This window comes from Panthera onca, chromosome X (genome assembly GCF_046562875.1).
Source record: "Panthera onca isolate mPanOnc1 chromosome X, mPanOnc1 haplotype 2, whole genome shotgun sequence".
Lineage (NCBI taxonomy): Eukaryota > Metazoa > Chordata > Mammalia > Carnivora > Felidae > Panthera > Panthera onca.
This window is the reverse complement of record NC_138357.1, coordinates 128,419,984-128,439,181: the sequence shown is the minus strand read 5'-3', so window position 1 is coordinate 128,439,181 and position 19,198 is coordinate 128,419,984. Positions and strand designations below refer to the sequence as shown.

At 46.1% G+C, this 19,198-nt stretch overlaps 1 protein-coding gene across 1 annotated transcript; it reads right to left on the bottom strand.

Annotated features, from left to right (window-relative positions):
• Positions 1 to 800: 800 nt before the first annotated feature.
• LOC145714342 (arylsulfatase L-like) lies at positions 801 to 18,670 on the bottom strand. The gene is made up of 10 exons (XM_081793804.1): positions 18,605 to 18,670; positions 17,100 to 17,249; positions 16,209 to 16,330; positions 14,881 to 15,003; positions 11,649 to 12,072; positions 10,091 to 10,227; positions 6,886 to 7,020; positions 6,011 to 6,173; positions 3,783 to 3,904; positions 801 to 1,245 (listed from the first exon to the last, which is right to left on the bottom strand). The coding sequence occupies exons 1-10, from the start codon at positions 18,625 to 18,627 to the stop codon at positions 887 to 889; spliced, it is 1,758 nt and encodes a 585-aa protein (XP_081649930.1). The 5' UTR covers positions 18,628 to 18,670; the 3' UTR covers positions 801 to 886.
• Positions 18,671 to 19,198: the final 528 nt, after the last annotated feature.

Genomic DNA, 19,198 nt, shown 5'->3' with positions numbered 1-19,198 from the left:
CTTCCAGCTCAGTTCTGCATTTGGGGCCGATAGGAATTGGGAATGAACGTTCCCCGCTAGCTTGGGAGTGGGCCTAGTTTGCCCTACTGCCCGCGCCTTGCTGGGGGGCTTCCGGCCTGCAGAGCTTTGAAAGAATACATTTCTGTGGTTTAAGCTGCGTCCTCCGTGGTTCCTCGCAGATGCTGGGCTCAGGGGAGGGTCACAGGCGGGGACTAGGTGTCTGTGTGTGTGCACCGACAGGTAGTTGCGCACGGAGTCTGGAGTAAAGGCCCCGTCCTGCCGGTGTCCCGTCCTGGGCAGGTGCGGTGCAAAGCCAGCCAGCAAGGGAGGTTGCTCATCGCGCAGTGACCTTCCGACACGGAGCCGAACGACGTGCAATTCTCAGCACAGCCCCCAAACTCTGGGTGTCCCTAAATCACTGGGGCATTTGTTCACCAAGAATAATGATCCGCCTGTGCCCTTTGAACTGGCCCGACTCCCACGTTTTCGGGGTCGTTGATTATATTGGGTGCGCACCTGCTCTTTGCCTGAAAATCTGTTTGGCACGGACCTCCCTTCCGCTGGGATCCGGAGCTCTTGATGGGGCCAGAGTGGCCTCCTCTGGGTGACACTGAGGTCTGTGGGTGAAAGTCCCTGGGGTGGGGGTGGGGGGCTCTGCTCCTCCCCACTTCGTTGTGGGTGGTCTGAACACCCCCCCAACCCCCCATGGCTCCTTCTACCTACTGGTGACTGCACCCGGCTGCCTCTTCCTTATAACTTCCTGTTTTGAGACGCAAAACTAGTCTGCCCTCACAAATGGATAACTTAACCCGCTAGGGGAGGTTTAATTCCACCAGCAAAGACCTGCAGGGATCTGGAAGGGGGACCTGGTTCTCCCTGGAGGCGCTTATGCTTGGCCGTTTTCCCGATCACACCAGCAGAGGGGAAACGGGCCACAGCACGGCTGCAGCCAGGGTTTCCAGATGTTTCCCAGCGCGTCCAGCTGCATTGGGACTGGCCTGAGCGTCCGGCGATGCTCCTCCACGGCGCGTGAGATCGTGTCCATCACCTGGTAAAAGGCGGGCTCCGTGTCCGGCGTGAGGGCGTGCGCCTCGGAGGGGTCTCTGGACAGGTCGAAGAGCAGAGGTGGGTCGTGATGGGCCACTTGGTCCCCGAAGCACGGGCAGACCCCTCTCCCGTAGCAGGCGCCAGCTCCATGTGGGTGGAACACTGGGGTCATGTAGTGGACTTTCCACAGTCTTCCTCCTGAGGGAAGGACACGAATCTCAGAGGGTTGACCTGGAGAAGGAGGATGAGTTGAGGTGGAGACAGAGGACGGGTGTTGGGAGAAGCCCAAGTGTCTGATGCAATGAATGGAGGGGCAGACTGGGCAACTCAATAAAGCTACAAAGGAGTGAGTTCCTTGTGTGGTAGGTAGTTCCAGGCAGGATGCTCAGAGGCTTACAAGGGCACTAGCTGCTCTCATGAAGCTTGCTCCAGGGTGCTGGGCAGCTAGGGAAAGGAAAGGAGGGAGGGAGGGAGGGAGGAAGAAAGGAGGGGGCAAGCTATAGCAACCAACCTTCCTCTCTGGGAGGGCACCCATCCTAGTTCTGCCTCAGGAAGGGATTTTGAAAGAATAGAAGGAGGGACCGGGGAGGTCGCTGCACTGGCCTCCTGCCCAGAGTTGGGTTGTGCCAGCTGCACAGCCTGTCCTCCCGGCTTCCTGCTGCTCTGGGAGGGAGGCCCCCATGCGTGTATCCCGACAGCGAGTCTGGAGAAGCCATGTATAACCCAGGGCGGGGGCAGTAGACAGGGGGCGTATTCCCAACGTTCAAGCCTCTTCAACAGCACCCTCCCTCACTGGCTTCCCAGAATCACCCACTGTCTACTGACCTTGAAAAAACATTGAGATATTCGCCCAGTTACTGTGAGATGAGAGGTCATTAACGGGCAGCCACAATGTAAAAGAACAAACTTGAGCCTGGACGTAGATTACAATAATATGGAAAATAATGGATGAAAAGGGAGGGACGTTTAAAGAAAACAGTCTAGGGGCACCTGGGTGGTTTAATCAGTTAAGTGTCTGACTTCAGCACTCATGATCTCACGGTCATGGATTTGAACCCGTCATTGGGTTTGCTGCTGTCACTGCAGAGCCCTCTTCAGATCCTGCCCCCCTCTCTCTCTGCCCTACTCCTGCTCACTCTCTCTCTCTCTCTCAAAAATAAATAAATATTTGAAAACTGTGTATGTTATAGGGGGCACCTGGGTGGCTCAGTCAGTTAGGCGTCCAACTTTGGCTCAGGTCACAAACTCACAGTTCACGAGTTGGAGCCCCGTGTCGGGCTCTGGACTGACAGCTTGGAGCCTAGAGCCTGTTTCAGATTATGTTTCTTCTTGTCTCTCTGTCCCTCCTCCGCTCACACTCTGTCTCTCTCTCCAAAAAATGCTAAACACTAAAACACTAAACACTAAAAAAAAAAAAAAAAAAAAAAAAAAAAAAAAAAAAAATCTATGGTAACTTCCTCAAATAAGGGAGACCCCAAGAGGTATTCCTTCACCCTTGATTCCAATGGCTGGAGACTTCTAGAGGATGGTTTTGAGGAATGGAAAGATAACAGTTAAATCACAAGAAGGATACAGTCCTTCCCAAACAGTGGAGGAAGAAAAGAAACACAAAACCTATGCAATCATAAAGTCACAAATCCAATCAATCCATAGGGCAAATCCAAAAGAGAGGAGAAAATGTCAAGGCACAGAAGAGTAATAGAAGGGAAATAGAAATGAAGAAAAGTAACTCAAATAAATGAAACCCTGTTACCAGAAGACAAAGGTGGCAGCAGAAATCAATTGTGTGTAAAATTCAAAACTAACAGTTCTACAGTAAATGCAAGAGCTGAATTAAACAAAAAATTTCTAACAATGGAAAACCTTTAGCAATGCCACTTAAGTGATGATGGAGATCAGATGCATAGAAATATGGAGGCAATTAAAATACAATGAAATTAGTAGGGATGGGAACAATGTGCTTGATGAAATCAATATTTTTTAAACAAAAAGACTAAGTAGAGGGGCATAATGTGACTCAGTCAGGAAAATCTGATATTGTAAAATAACCAACCTTCTCTCAGAGTCAGTTTATACATGGGATGCAGAGCCAAATCATAGTCCCATCGGATTAAAAAAAAAAATCTTGCAGTGGATCCTGAGTGGCTCAGCTGGTTGAGCATCCAACTTCAGCTCAGGTCATGATCTCATGGTTCGTGAGTTCGAGCCCCACACCGGGTTTGCTGCTGTTAATGCAGAGCCCACTTTGGATCCTCTGTCCGCTTCCCCGCTTGCACTCTTTCTCAAAAATAAATATTTGTAAAAAAAATAAACAGTAAAAAAAAGCCCTTGCAAATGATTTTAGACTTCTTTTAAAAGGCCAGTTGGGCCAAAATAGCCCAGGAAGTTTTGAAATGCAAAAATTATTTGGTATGCATGTTGCTGCTTATATCATAAACTTGTGATTCTTACGAGGATGAAATCATGTCGTTGAGATAAGGTGGTTGGGACAGGTGGAGACCAATGTAGGTTAAGAGCACAGGTTTCAAAGATGAGAGGCAGACTAGAACACCTGTGTTCTGGAAGGCCAAATGAAATCCCCTAAACAATGGTACTATGGTGATAAGGTGACTGACCGCTTGCATCCGGAAGCTGTGAGGGGAAAACACTGTCAAGAGAGGGATAATAAGGGCTCGTGTGAAGCAGAGCCATGGGAGTACAAGCCAAGACATGACTCCGTGTTCCAGAGAACTCACCGTCACGTTGGTGCCAGCGGGCTGCGTGCAGAAAATTCTCGCAGTAATGCAGCAGGAATTCGTGATCCGAGTGCTGTGCTGTCCCCAGCAGCAAGGGCAGCATGTCCCGGCCATCAATCACCCTGCAGACGAGGAGCACAGGGACTCAGGGGTGCAGCAAGGATGCACGGAAGGCATGCTCGAGCCTTAGCAAGTTTAGGGAAGCACTGGGACAGGTGCCTCCATTCTTTGTCTGCCAACATCACCTTTGGCTAAAGTATCCCCAAGGATCCAGCTATTACCAGACCGACCTTGTTAGGAATGCAAACGTAAGCCGAAGGTTCTGTGACCTGTCTCTTTGGTTTTATACTGTGCTGGGTTCTAAGCCATTGCGGCCTACGGTGCATTCATCAAGACTGAGTACCATTTCCTTGCCTGCCGCTTGTCCTGCTTTTGTGTTCCCTCCCCTAGCCCCACCTGTTGGGTTTTCCTCCCTCTTCCCTTCCTTGTCTTCTCTGGTTTCCAAGGTGTGACTCCATCCCACTCAGGACTGAGGTCTTCTAGGGACTCTGGTTCCATTTTCTCCACACTTTGTAGGAGACAGCTGAAACCCACTACTTGTGATTTGCAGGGATGGCCCTGAGCATTTGATGTCCTAGTGACGGGGTCCACTGCTTCAGGGTGGGAAACCGGTCTGTGTTTCTTTGGGACTTGCCCACCACTCCTAAAGCGGTAAAGTTGAGTGGATGTATCGGGCCATTAACTTTCCCCATACTTGAAGGTAATCAAATGACTTTATGGACAACTGCAGCGATCCTTCTTGATTTTTCTTAATTGTCTTGATTACTTTTCAGAATCTTGAGGGTCATATGTAAATCACCGATACTGAGGATAGGTTTTGACAGATGCCCATGGAAAGGGGATCTTTTTCTCTAGTTTCATTAATGTTCTTCATCGTGTTTATATACACATAAACATATATATATCTTTATATATATTCTTATATACATACACACATATATATAATATATAGTATTGGTTTTGTACATGTGTGTATCCTTATATATATCCATATATACACACACATATAATATATAACATTGGTTTTGTGTGTATATATACACACACATATATACACATAAATACATGTCAAATTTTTATTTTTAAAGCAAATGATAAATTAGAAATTAATTTAAAGATTAGCACCCAGTTAGAAAAAAAAAAAAAAACCAACCAGAGATATGATATTCAATGCAAGAAAAAACAGAAGAATGTTGACTAAAGGTATGAAATACTCAACCTCTCCAGGGATAAAATGGTGGAAATTATAATACACACATATATGTATATTTGTATACACACATATGAGTAATTTTATATAAATTACCTGTACAAAATTTACATTTATCTTAGCTCTGTTATGTTTTAAAGTAGACATCTTGCATATGTCTGGTTGTGGTTCCTAAGGAAAATTTTGACAAAATACACGAAGAGATTTATCTGTAAACGGCCATACGCTTTGACTCAGGAATTCACCTTCTAGGGGATTCTTAATAAGGAGGTAATCATGACAGACAATAACATGATAAGACAGTATTTTTTTTAAAGCGAGGCTAAAAATTATAAGGGGATGGTTGAAAGAAAATACCATGAAGGCATTAAATTTTTTGTCTGTTCAGAAAAATGTCTAAATATACATGTATTTACATGAATATGCATAAAATATGGAAAATGTATCTAAATCATATCTAAATCTACATATCAATAGATCTACATATAGATAGATCGACATGATATATATCAATTTATAATTGTATGAGAATCATATATTTCTTATATTTTTGCATCATTATGATTATATACATAATTAATTAGATTATGAAATAATATTATTTTCTATTTCCCCAAAAAGTCTCTATAATTTTTAAGACAAAACAATTGGAATCTGTACAAAATCTCTACCACACTACATGAAAAGTAATTTCCCACGATGAATTGTTAGATTTTTTCAATGGCCACCATAATAACATGGCTCCACTTATGAATCAGGAGAAGGGAAATAAACATTCTGTGTATCAAATGAAGCGGACAGCTGATCCTAATAGCTCATAACGGGGGGCCTGGAGTGTTTTCCCAGAAACTGATATCACGGGCATGTCACGCAATGCAGAAGTGACAATGACATTTCACATACACGTTTGTCTGCATGCAAAACTGAGCTGCTTGAGTTTCCTTGGGCTGTTAGGTACCTGTCCTGGGGCACCTCACCGCCCCCCAGCTGGACCACGGTGGGGAAAACATCCATCAGGCTGGTGGGCTCGTGAATCACTCGGCCGACCGGCAGCACCCCAGGCCACCGGAAGATCCCCGGGACGCGGATGCCGCCTTCCCAGCCCCCCATCCCTTTGCCACCTGTGTGTAAACACGAACAGAAAAGAATGTGATCGGGCCGTATTTTTTTGGCAGTGTGTTTTACAATCCTTGGGGTACATCTGATAATGATATGTCTGTGGTTGATAGCATTCTAGTTTGCATATGATGTGGCCACCACGGGTACCCGCCCTCCTTGGATGCATTGCCTAATTCCTGAGTCCCTCCCTCAATCAATGGGTAATCAAACTGTGGCCCCTCCACACAGTGGAAGCTTAGCCATAAAAAGGAACACGGCACTGACACGTGCCCCGATGTGGGCGGACCTGGGAGAGGCATCGTGCTCGCTGAAAGAAGCCAGTTGTCAAGGACCACGTACTGCACGATTCATTTACATGAACTGGTTAGAAGAGGCAAACAGAGAAAGAGTTGGTGGTTGCCAGGGGCTGGGCACAGGGAGGACCCGGGAATGACTGCACATGGGTACTGAGTTTCTTTCTGAGGAATTGACTGTGTTTTGCGATTGAGCGGTGGTGATGTTTTCATAATTCTGTGATTCTACCGAAACCACAGCGTTGTGCAAAAGAAAAAAAAAAAATCAAGTTTCAGTATGACAAATTATACTTTCTACCCTGAATAGAAAGGCAGAGTCTCTGGTGACTCTCTTGACATGCATGGCCCCATTCCAAGGGAAGGGTGGGGAACTGTAGGGTGGAGATAAAGACCAGACACAAGGATCTGGGACTCTCCCTACCTTTATAGATTCCATTCGAGCCGCCATACTGGTTGTTTCGGAGTCGAGACTCTAAAGATCCCCCATGATCCGACGTAAAATAAACCAGGGTGCTGTTGGTCAAGCCTTCCGTGTCCAAAGTATCAAGGATCTTCCCTGCAAAGAATAGACGGCATGTGAGCCAGTCAAACGGGAAGGCCGTCTTAAACCAAAGTCTTCCGTGCGTGGTGGAGTATTTTGGAGCTCTCCATGAGAATAAGCCTTTAGTGTTAGCACATGAATGGGAGCGAACGCCAGTGTAGTCATGCTATCCTGAGCATCACCGACCCAAGGTTCATATACACCCTCGGATGCACCCCATTCTGTTTCCAACATGCTTCAGGCAAGCTACACAGAATATATTGCATAGGAAGAAAAATAGCAAAAATTTAAAAAGGAGGCAAAAGAAGATTATGGAGTCAACCATGCTTCCATTAAACAAAAACGAAAAATGAAAAACAGGGGACACCTGGGTGGCTCAGTCGCTTAAGCATCCAACTTCAGCTCAGGTCATGTTCTCACGGTTCATGGGTTCGAGCCCTACGTCCGGCTCTGTGCTGACAGCTTGGAACCTGGAGCCTGCTTCGGATTCTGTGTCTCCCTCTATTTCTCCGCCCCTCCCCCGCTCAAGCTCTGTGTCTCTGTCTCTCAAAAAATGAATAAACTTTAAAAAAAAACTAAACACACACACACACACACACACACACACACACACACACACACGGGAGAGAAGGAAAAAAGGAAAGAGACCAAGAGGGTCTAAGAAGCAGGCTGACAATGGCATTGGAGATATATGTCCATTAATGGAGAATAGTTTACCAGTGTGGCTCAAAGTTTCTCACAGTTACCTCAACAGGAAATCTTATTTCTTCCTAACAATAGACAGAACTTCCAACTTGCTTTGTCATGAGCACGGGGTGTCATGGAGGTTGACTATGGTCCCAAAGAGATCCCATTATTGGCTTTTCTACCTTATCATCTGTTTCTTTATATTTAACCAGTATCTCTTTTGGGTTGAGTCTTGCTTTTTCATACAGTCTGATGATCTCTGCATTTTAATTGGTTGGAGGGAGTGTAATCACGTAGCTTTAAATGAACCATGTCGCTATTTTTGTTTCTTTTTTTCTTTTTTTCACTCATTGTTCAGCCGTCTCTTTGTGTTCAGTTGCTTTGTTTTGGACAAAGATATTTAAATTTGTGGCTCTATTGAACCCCCCTCCTTTGATGGATAGATTTTATTTTTAGAATGGCTTTGGGTTTTATAGAGAAGTTGAGTCATATCAATGAGGGATACTGATAAACTGTTTTGTTTTTTTAAGTTTATTTATTTTGGGAGAGAGAGAAAGAGTGCCTGATTGACCACGTGCAGGGGAGGGGCAGAGAGAGGGAGAGAGAGAGAATCCCAAGCAGGCTCCACGCTATCAGCACAGAGCCCGACAAGGGGCTCAGACTCAACCAAATGTGAGATGATGGTGTGAACTGAGATCAAGAGTCAGATGCTTAACTGACTGGGCCATCCAGGCTCCCCTGATAAACGATTATTAACTGAAGTCTCCAGTTTAAACCATGGTTCACTCTTGGTGTTGTACATTCTAAAGCTTTTGATAAAGTGCATAATGCCATGTATGTGGCATTATAGTAACTGACAAAATAGTTTCTCTGTCCTAAAAATCCCTTGTCCTCCGCCTCTCTACGTGAGGACAATTATTTTCACTTAAAAAATGATCTTACCGGGGTGCCTGGGTGGCTCAGTCAGTTAAGTGGCCGACTTCGGCTCAGGTCATGATCTCGCGGTCCGTGAGTTCGAGCCCCACATCGGGCTCTGTGCTGATGGTTCAGAGCCTGGAACCTGTTTCAGATTCTGTGTCTCCCTCTCTCTCTGCCCCTCCCCTGCTTGTGCGCTCTCTCTCTCTCTCTCTCTCTCTCTCTCTCTCTCTCTCTCTCTCAAAAATAAATAAACGTTAAAAAAAATTTTTTAGGGGCGCCTGGGTGGCTCAGTCCATTGAGTGACCAACTTCGGCTCAGGTCATGATCTCATGGTTTGTGAGTTTGAGCCCCTCATCGGGCTCTGTGCTGACAGCTTGGAGCCTGGAGACTGCTTCAGATTCTGTGTCTCCCTCTATTTCTCTGGCCCTCCCCCCGTTCATGCTCTGTCTCTCTCCATCTCAAAAATAAATAAATGTTTAAATTTTTTTTTTTAAATGATCATACTGTGGTTTGGTTGTGTTTGAAATTGGAACACAGAGGCACTAAGGCTATAGAAAAGATTCCTTAAATGTACCTTGGGTTCCTTATCTTGATGGACTTAGGGGGTTCTTAGCTCTGTACTGTAGAATTTCAGATTCTATCACTCAGTAAGTGTTCGAGTACATACACCTGCACATGCATTCATTTAGCAGATTTTCCCCCAACCGTGACATGGTGAATTCCATTTTCAACACTCAATATCCAGGGTGCTTGGGTGGCTCAGTTGGTTGGCCATCCGACTCTGGATTTTCCAGTCATTTTTCATCTTTTCCACACAAGGACCATAGTGGTAATGGTGAATGAGTTCGCCCTGAAGAAAATGGCATCACAAAGTCCCACGGGGGGACGCGATGTGACATCAATCTTTGCCTACAGGTCTCACAACCGTCACTATTTTCTCCAACAGTTCATTCAAGTCATACATTTTCCTCCAAGGTGATGTTTTCGGCGAATTGCTTAAAGTACGTTTTCTCCTAAAATCTGATTCCCATCATTCTGCATCTCTTGGCCCTCTCCGTCCACCGGCGCGTCAGCCCGAGGGGACCCGAATCCTCGTGTGAGGAGCAGGGAAGTGTGTGTGTGTGTGTGTGTGTGTCCATGTACTCATGGGACAAATGTGCCCTTTCTGTCATTCCGGGCATCATTCCAAACGCAGGGGATGCACTGGGAGAACAGGGCAAGACAATCCTACCCCATGGGGATTTTAAGCTCTGTTCTCCTGGGGGAAAATCCAACATCAACCCACCTAAGACAGTGTGACGAGAAGAAACAAAGCCATCAGAGAGATGAAAAGGCTACAATCGCTCGCAGCCTTCTTGTGCAATGAGATCGCACTGTTCACACTGCCTCTTCCGTCTGTAGTCTGCATTCATCTCCTTTCCTGCTGCTGTTTCCGGAGAAGCAACCATCCAGTCTGCACGGGGAAAAGGCACTTACTTACCCAGCATCCAGTCCATCTCTTCCGTGTTATCCCCGTACAGCCCGTGGACACTCTTCCCGCGGAACTTCTCGGTGGTGATCAGAGGGGTGTGCACGTGTAGAAAGGACACAAAGAGGAGGAAAGGTGTTTGCTTGTTTCTGAGAATAAATAACACGACTGGGTTTACTTTTATGTAAAGCAGAGACCGAGGCCCTAGAAGACGCAAAATAGGGATCTAGATCATCAAATCCTTAAAGAAGTCTACCTGCTAGTGTTTAATGTGATGGCGTCACCCTTCTAAAGTCTGTTGAGGGGCGCCTGGCGGGCTCAGTTGGTTGAGCGTCTGACTCTGGCTCAGGTCATGATCTCACGGTTTCTGACTTCGAGTCCCACATCGGGCTCTGTGCTGACAGCTCAGAGCCCACTTTGGATCCTCTCTCTTGCTTTCTCTCTTCCCCTCCCTTGCTGGTTCTCTCTCTCTCAAAAAGAAATGAAGAAACTTAAAAAATGGCACAGATATGACACGTATTTTTTTTCCTGGTTTTTAGCAGTTTATAGGTGTATGTGCCTCTGGATCTGAAGGTAAGACAATTCCAGGTGGCTGGAGTTTACTTAATTCAGTTATTTATTTCATTCAATTATGTCGGTATAGGTTCCCACCTCAATCCTTAGTGTATAGGATAAAGTGATATTGCATATGTGGCTTTCTTTTTTTTTAAGTTTTATTGTTAAGTAATCTCTATATACAACGTGGGGCTCAAACTCACAACCCCATGATCAAGAGTCCCATGCTCTACAGACAGAGCCACCTGGGCTTCCCTAGCTCACTTTATTGTAAGAACACAGCATAGAATACATACAGCACACAAACAATGTGTTGATCGACTCTTCATGTGATCAGTAAAACTTCCAGTCAACAATAGGCTATTAACAGTTACGTTTTGGGAGAGTCAAAGTTATTCGTGATTTTCCTCAGCACATGGTGTGGGGGTCTCAAAACCCCCACATTGTTCAAGGTCAACTGTACTGTCAACATCATTTCAGACTCACGTTAGGCACTTCCATGAAAAGAATGTTCTGGAACATGATCACAACCTCATCACCACCAAGTGAACTGGGGTTCACCAGGGGTCCCCCTGCCCCCACTTTACTGGAACACCCTTGGGGAGCATAGAAACCACCTCTGTTTGGCATAGCTTTTCATCAAGTCCCTCTGGGCTCTGACATAGTAAGTTCCTTGTTACTCAAACTCACATTTAGCATAGAGTTACCAAGAGGACAATGTAGTTCTGATGATAGAGCTTTAAAAATATTTAGAATTTATTGTAAATCTACGGGTGTTTCAGTTTGTTTTGTTAGTTAAATACGGCCGGTGGTGATCAGCGGGTGCTTACGCAATGGGACTGACTCAAGTGGGGCTCAACTGAACATCATCTATGACACAGTTTACCAAAAACGTCTTTCTGGGCTACGGTGATTTCACTGGTCTTATCCTCATTATAGAAAAAGACTTTTCAAAATGCATTTTCACCATGGACCAGAGCCCTAGGATGAAGCCAACCCTTCCTTGGATGCTCACCTTTGGATGAAGGACGAGACCTCTTTGAGAATAAGAGACGTCGTCCTTGGAAAGTGCATGGGTTGCTCAGTGATGGTGTGGTTTCTCATCAGAAAGCAGTCTGCGTGAACAATCAGGGCTCCCAGGAAATACGAGGTCGTGAAGAGTAACATGGCAGCCATGGTTGACCAGATGACTGGAGTCCATGAGCCTGACGTCAGGTGGGTGAGTTTCCCAGCGGTGAGCGTGAGGGCAGCCAAGGCCATGATTTGGAAGCAGACGTTGAGTTTCCGCTCCATACCTGCACGCTTCTCTGACAGCTCCCAGCGGATGCAGTCTCCCATCATGGAAAACGGCATTCCATAGAAATGGTCGAATCCGTGGTTGAGAGGGTGGTGGCAGTGATCGTTGGAAGATTCACAGTTGAGACCCAGGTGCCATTTCCCTGAAAGGCAAAATAGTTGGGTCATTGGTTAGTGGGTATCGTGTGCTCGCCACATTCCAGGCACTCTGCTGGGAGCGGAAAAAGGGCAGGACAGCAGACGGGTGTGAGTAGTGCTCACTGTGATTTGAAGCACAACCTGGACCCGGACCTCATGTGGCAGCGTTAGGGGCCGTATTGTTCCCTAGGCTGCTGTGACGAATTACCATAAACGTGGTTGCTTGAAACAACGGGAATTTGTGCCGTCGTAGTTCTGAGGCCAGAAGCCCGAAATCAAGGGGTGACAGGGTTGTGCTCCACCTGTAGGCTCCACAGGAGCATCTTTCCTGCCTCTATGTCTTCTGGAGGCTCCAAGTGTTCCTTGACTTGTGGTCATATCCCTTCCATCTCTGCCTCTGGCCATACTGCCTTCTCCCCTTCTGTGTCATATATCTCTCTACATCTCTCTCTAAAGGACCCTTGTCCTTGCACATAAGACCCACGTGGGTCATCTAGAACAATCTTGTCTTCTCAAGATCCTTATTTTATTTTATTTTATTTTATTTTATTATTTATTTTATTTTTTCATTTGTGAACATAACTGTGATGTTTATTTCATTTATTTTTTAAATTTACATCCAAGTTAGTTAGCATATGGCACAACAGTGATTTCAGGAGTAGATTCCTTAGTGCCCCTTCCCCATTTTTAGCCCATCCCCCCTCCCACACCCCCTTCAGTAACCCTCTGTTTGTTCTCCATATTTAAGAGCCTCTTCTGTTTTGTCCCCCTCCCTGTTTTTATATTATTTTTGTTTCCCTTCCTTTATGTTCATCTATTTTGTCTCTTAAAGTCCTCATATGAGTGAAGTCATATGATATTTCTTTCTCTGACTAATTTCGCTTTAGTTCTATCCAGGTAGTTGCAAATGGCAAGATTTCATTCTTTCTGATTGCTGAGTAATACTCTATTGTATAAATATACTACATATCTTTCTCCATTCATCCATCGATGGCCATTTGGGCTCTTTCCATACTTTGGCTATTGTTGACAGCGCTGCTATAAGCATGGGGATGCCTGTGCCCCTTCGAAACTAGGATACACCTGTATCCCTTGGATAAATGCCTAGTGGTGCAATTGCTGGGTCGTAGGGTGGTTCTATTTTTAGTTTTTTGAGGAACCTCCATACTGTTTTCCAGAGGGGCTGCACCAGCTGCATTCCCACCAACAATGCAAGAGATCCTCTCTCTCCGCATCCTCGCCAACACCTGTTGTCGCCTGAGTTGTTAATGTTAGCCGTTCTGACAGGTGTGAGGTGATATCAAGATCCTCAACTTAATCACATCTGCAAAGACCCTTTTTCCATAGAAAGTAATATTTTCAGCCTCCAGCATGTAGGACATGATCTCTGGTGAGCATTATTCAATCTACTGTGGCTGAATTTGCAAAGGTCTCTGGTAGGTCAATAAGGAAGGCACAGGATGCTCAGATTGCTCTAGAAAATGCAATCTGGGGGCGCCTGGTTGGCTCAGTCGGTTAAGCATTCGACTTCGGCTCAGGTCACGATCTCGCGGTCCGGGAGTTCGAGCCCCGCGTCGGGCTCTGTGCTGACAGCTCAGAGCCTGGAGCCTGTTTCAGATTCTGTGTCTCCCTCTCTCTGACCCTCCCCCGTTCATGCTCTGTCTCTCTCTGTCTCAAAAATAAATAAACGTTAAAAAAAAAAAAAAAGAAAATGCAATCTGCTGTAGTCAGTGGGGAAAAGATTTCTTGACTTTGGGGTTGTCCCTCTCTTTGTTAAAGCACTGAAATGATGGTCAGGGTCATGGTGGACATTAGCTTCTACAGAACACAACTGTCAAGTTCAACCAATGACAGGTGTTTAGATTCTCTACTGTCACTACTAGGGTATTGACAAAGAGGCCTGTGTATCTTCCCACCACCCCAAGTGGTGCCTCCCATCCAGGAAACCTCATCAATTTTCCAAGGAATGTTCCATGTGGGTAGACTTCTGTCCCCAAAACAACAAAGAGCCTATCAGATTTGATGGTCAGCGTATCAGGTGGTCTTGCTTTTTTTTGATCAATAAATGGCACTGTTAATAAAAATTATCAGTATAAGATGATAACGATAGTGACAGCTTGGTCCCCTCTCAAGAAACTGCTGTCCCTGGGGCGCCTGGGTGGCGCAGTCGGTTAAGCGTCCGACTTCAGCCAGGTCACGATCTCGCGGTCTGTGAGTTCGAGCCCCGCGTCAGGCTCTGGGCTGATGGCTCGGAGCCTGGAGCCTGTTTCCGATTCTGTGTCTCCCTCTCTCTCTGCCCCTCCCCCGTTCATGCTCTGTCTCTCTCTGTCCCAAAAATAAATAAAAAAAAAAAAAAAAACAAAAAACAAAAAACCAAAAAAAAACGTTGAAAAAAAGAAACTGCTGTCCCTGATTGTACTTACACATGACATGGTTTGTTGACATACAGAAAAGTAAGCATGGTATTTATGGAAGCAGAGAGGGAATGTACTAAGAGGCACATTTCTAAGCGGAATTTAGGGGGAAATTGTTGGTCATTTGGTGACATTAGAAAAGAGTTTTCTAATTTTTTTGTGACAGTGCATCAGCAAATAGTATGACATGCTAGATGTTTCATTAAGCGGACATTTCTTGAGCATGTACTTTGCACGAAGCAACCTGCAGGTATTAAGGTCATTCCTGCATGCACGGAGGGAGCTTTCTGTCCGGTGGACGATCCCAGTGTGTCATGACCACGTAATTTGCAAGCTTTATGGTTGAATATCCTCTTCATATAAAAGTAATGTGATTAATACTTTAAAAACTGCACATACCTATTAGCCCAGTGGCATAGCCTCTGTCCTTTAATATTTTTGCAAACGTTGTCTCATTGGTCGGGAGCCCTCCAGATACTCCCGTCCACTGAAGAACACGATAACCATTACTGGAAACCATACCTTTGAGGAATCATTTTCAAAGAAGTGTTACCATCACACATCGACATTTGCCATTATGGTTAATTTTGCATGTAAAACAGGCAGTGAAAAATTAATTGAACAATTAGCGAAAACACTTAACTGTGCTGCTGTGTGCAGGTTATACACACAAAGAGGATGAAAGGACACAGAAAGGGGAGTTAAAATTGGTTTTGTAATTTCACCAAACTCTTGATATAACCCAGGGGTTCTCAAACTTGTCTACACTTTGGAATCATCTGAGCAGCTTCAAACTATTCTGAAACCTGGTCGTCAATCCAGAGAGCTTGATTTCAGTTGGTTGGGGGTAGAATTTGGGGTGGGTTGCAAGACGCCCTAGATGATTCAAATGTGCCAGCAAGGTAGGGAGCCACGGCTATAATTCCTACCAGCCCTGACATACCCAAGGCATGGACACGAGTGTTCCAAAAGGTAGGTTAAACATTTTTCTGAAATTCTGAAGTATACAGTTGAAAACCACTGACTTAGAAGGTGCTCTATGCCCCCTAGACCATTTTCACCAATGCAGCTCAGTCTTACTAGGGAAGATCCACCTGGTTCAAAGAGTGAACATAGTTCCCACTGATCACCTTTTGGGGACCTGGAGAATTCTGTCTGAGATTTTCCAAACCTTTGAGAATGCATCTGACTCCGCAGGAGACTAGGGGAACATACGTAGTTCTCGGCCATAACAAAGACAGGTGGGGTGTTTCAGCTTAAGTTGGCCAGGATTCCTTCTTCCCTGGGACATGAGAGGGTGCCAGAGACCCATATACAGGAGGGTCTGTGACAGTTCATTTGATATGTCACATGGCCAGGCCAGTGTCGTTATTCAAACACCAGCCCGTTACTTCAGATGGTGCTGCGAAGGCCTTTCAAGATACGGTTGACGTGTACAATCAGTTGGCTTTAACCAAAGGGGAAAACCCTTGATATGGACCTTCTTCGTCCTTAGCGTCCAAGAACATCACACAGACTTCCAACTTTTTGTCTATTCCCTACCGAAACACCCCATCTGAGTCACGTCATTATCAGTGGGGCTCTATATCTGATGGTAAAACTATGGCGATATCAGATTATTCTCTCCCCACGATACCAGTGGACCCATGCTTTAATACCTGCGTTAGAGGAGTTACAGGGAACACGCTCTTCTCCAGAGCCATGGTGAGACATGAGGGAGAACAGACCTGATCGGAGAGGGTATCTGCCCGTTAAGAAAGCAGCCCTGCTTGGGGTACACACTGACGCGGCCGCGAGGTGCTGGGTGAGCATCACACCATCTCGTGCGAGGCGGTCAATATTTGGAGTCCTGCAGAAGAAACACGAACAGTTTTGTTGCTGAACAAAGACACACACGAGTTTTTTGTCTACAAGAACTGCTACATATTTCACAGAAAAATCAGCCCGTCACCATTTAGCACAGCAAGATGTTCTTGGGAGTGGCCAAAAGGCAGTGGCCAGAACTTTGGACGTCACGTGAACCATGAGAGGACCTGAAAATTCGACCTCATGGCAGCCGCACGCTGTCGTTGGGACTCGAGGGTGGGATTCAGATGACACTTCCTGGTGTTGGCTGAGTTCAGTGCCCAAGGGCAGTTAGAATGTGACCCAGGTGATGGAGTGAGGTCATTCTACGTGAGACGGGCTAGCGATGACAGGTGAGTGTGGTGAGGTATGTTGGGGTGACGGGGGCATGGATTTGTGTGACCGAAGCAGGGCTTTCCAGAGGGGAGCACGGGGAAAAGTCATGCATGGTTGGGTAGGCTTGACTTGATGGACGGAAGTGGAGGGTGAGGAAGCCCTGGTGTTTGACTTAGACGCAACACCAATGAATCTTTGGACACTGTCCCTCATGGGCTGTGCTGATAGAAACCACGTTTCAAAGTGAAATGAGGAGTCACACGTAGGAGGCATCTGAGCTGGGGTTAGCGCTGGTGAGGGCAGAACGAGGGGCGAGGGGGCGTGGCACGGACGTGTGCGGAATCCGGTCAAGGTCCGGACTGCACACGTCAAAGGTTTGACCCCCTGTCAGTGGGGTTTTCATCGAGACGCCAGAGGACCCGTTCTCAGATCCTTGCCTGATGGTGTCGTTGCCATAGCAGCCCATGTCGCCAATGCCGAAATCGTCTGCCATCAGAAGAAGGATGTTTGGACGCGAACCAGATAGATCCCTGCTGGCGGAGGGCGTCACACCCAGAAGTGCGCCGACTGTCACAGCTAGCCAGGTCCTGCAAGACAAGGCACCAACGAAAGCTTAACGCTGCTTTCCAGTTAAATAGTGACGTTTGTAGGGGCGTCACTAGGGGACTTGGATATTGCATCGTGCTGTGGAAGGGTTTGACTACATTTCTCAGGTATTTGAGTTTTGTTTTAAAGTTGAAAACAATTCACCTTCTGGATGGTTTTTTTATTTTTTTTTAAATTTATATATTTATTTTGATAGAGCATTATGGAGAGGAAGAGAGAGAGAGGGATGGTTTTTTATTTTTTATTTTTTTACATTTGTATATTTATTTTGATAGAGAGAGCATTATGGAGAGGAAGAGAGAGAGAGGGATGGTTTTTTATTTTTTATTTTTTTACATTTGTATATTTATTTTGATAGAGAGAGCATTATGGAGAGGAAGAGAGAGAGAGGGATGGTTTTTTATTTTTTATTTTTTTACATTTGTATATTTATTTTGATAGAGAGAGCATTATGGAGAGGAAGAGAGAGAGAGGGAGAGACGGAATCCCAAGCAGGTTCTGCACTGTCCACACACAGCCTGAGGTGGGGCTTGAACTCCTGAACGGTGAGATCAAGACCTGAGCTGAGATCGAGAGTCGGACGCTCAACTGACTGAGCCACCCAGGTGGCCCTTGATGATTTTATCTGAAGTGTAAACATTTTGTCTTTGGAAGCCCTGGGGTCTGTTATTAGGACTCATACCATGACTGAGGAAAGTCCTTTTTTGTGGCTTGGATCAGGTCCCCAGAACAGCTACAACTCTCTGCCTTTGCCTCTTCCTCGTTTTTCTTTAAACAAGTAAACTGTGTTGAACTTGGGTCTCTGCGGCCCGTTGGTGGGAACTGGGCCACTGAGTCAGGGCCCAAGTCAGGGCAAAAGCTCACCAATGCCATCTGGTGATTCTGAGTCTATGAAAAGTCGCAGTATATTCTAGCATGAATGTGGAACTACCAAAGACTGGCACGAGGCAGGGGGGGTGGTGCCTTTCCTACCACTATCGCTACCATAACCGGGGCCTCTGTGGGGGCCCTCCTGTTTCTGGAAGTCTCTGTGGGTAGGTGCATATACAGAGGGACAAGCGTGTGCCAATCCCCGGGGCCATGAAATCAACATGGGATCTGAGTCTCCAAAGAAGATTTGCGGTGTGGGCATCCCGGAAAACCAGACGACGCGGTTTGGGAAAAGTGGAATAGAATTCCTTCGAGTGGCCCCCAGATTGCAGACTGTGGGACAGCGATATAAACCCCAATTACTAGGTGTGCCAGAGCGCTCCATCAGTGCGTCCTGAGCGAGGGGGCGTCAAGAAAGGTAGAGACGCAAACAGAAGACTGGCGACTGCACGTGTTTCTACCTTACCAAGCGTGCTCCAGACGTAACATGTTCTCTTTCCGCTCGTATTTCCTGTAAGAAACAAGGACGTATGTAATAACGATGTTCAACACGTAAGATAGTACCTACCTATCGAACGGGAAACTTTGATTCGCTCGGATCGTGTCCAGAAAACCTTAAAACAGCTACCGAAAACTCGTAAGAATGGTCTTCTCTGTCAGAAAGGCTTTAAGGAAGCTGAACGCTGTGTTAAGAATGTGCACCGTGCATCTGTCATGGGCAGGACGATAAATACTTGGGGCTTTTCTGCCCACGTGGCTGCTACCCCCACTCTGCCTTTGGAACGTGACTGGGTGTCACGGACTTCCACTGAAACAACGTTTACAGATCCGGTCAGCTTTGTTCGCCCCACGAACCGTAGATGCCCGGTCTTTTCATTTATTCGTTTGTTTTTAATGTTTATTTGTTTTTGAAAGAGAGAAGGACACAGAGTGTGAGTGGGGGAGGGGCCGAGAGGGAGACACAGGATCGGAAGCAGGCTCCAGGCTCCGAGGTGTCATCACAGAGCCCAACATGGGGCTCGAACTCGGAGATGGTGAGATCATGACCTGAGCCAAAGTC

Bases quoted from the DNA above. Each gene is read 5' to 3' on its own strand.
- LOC145714342 (XM_081793804.1), bottom strand. From the start codon at position 18,627: ATGTTACGTCTGGAGCACGCTTG. The intron at 12,073-14,880 runs GTATGTGCAGTT...TTTGCCTTTCAG, and splicing joins CTATGCCACTGGGCTAATAG to GGAAATGGCACCTGGGTCTC. The intron at 3,905-6,010 runs GTACCTAACAGC...CCTCGTCTGCAG, and splicing joins GGTGAGGTGCCCCAGGACAG to GGTGATTGATGGCCGGGACA.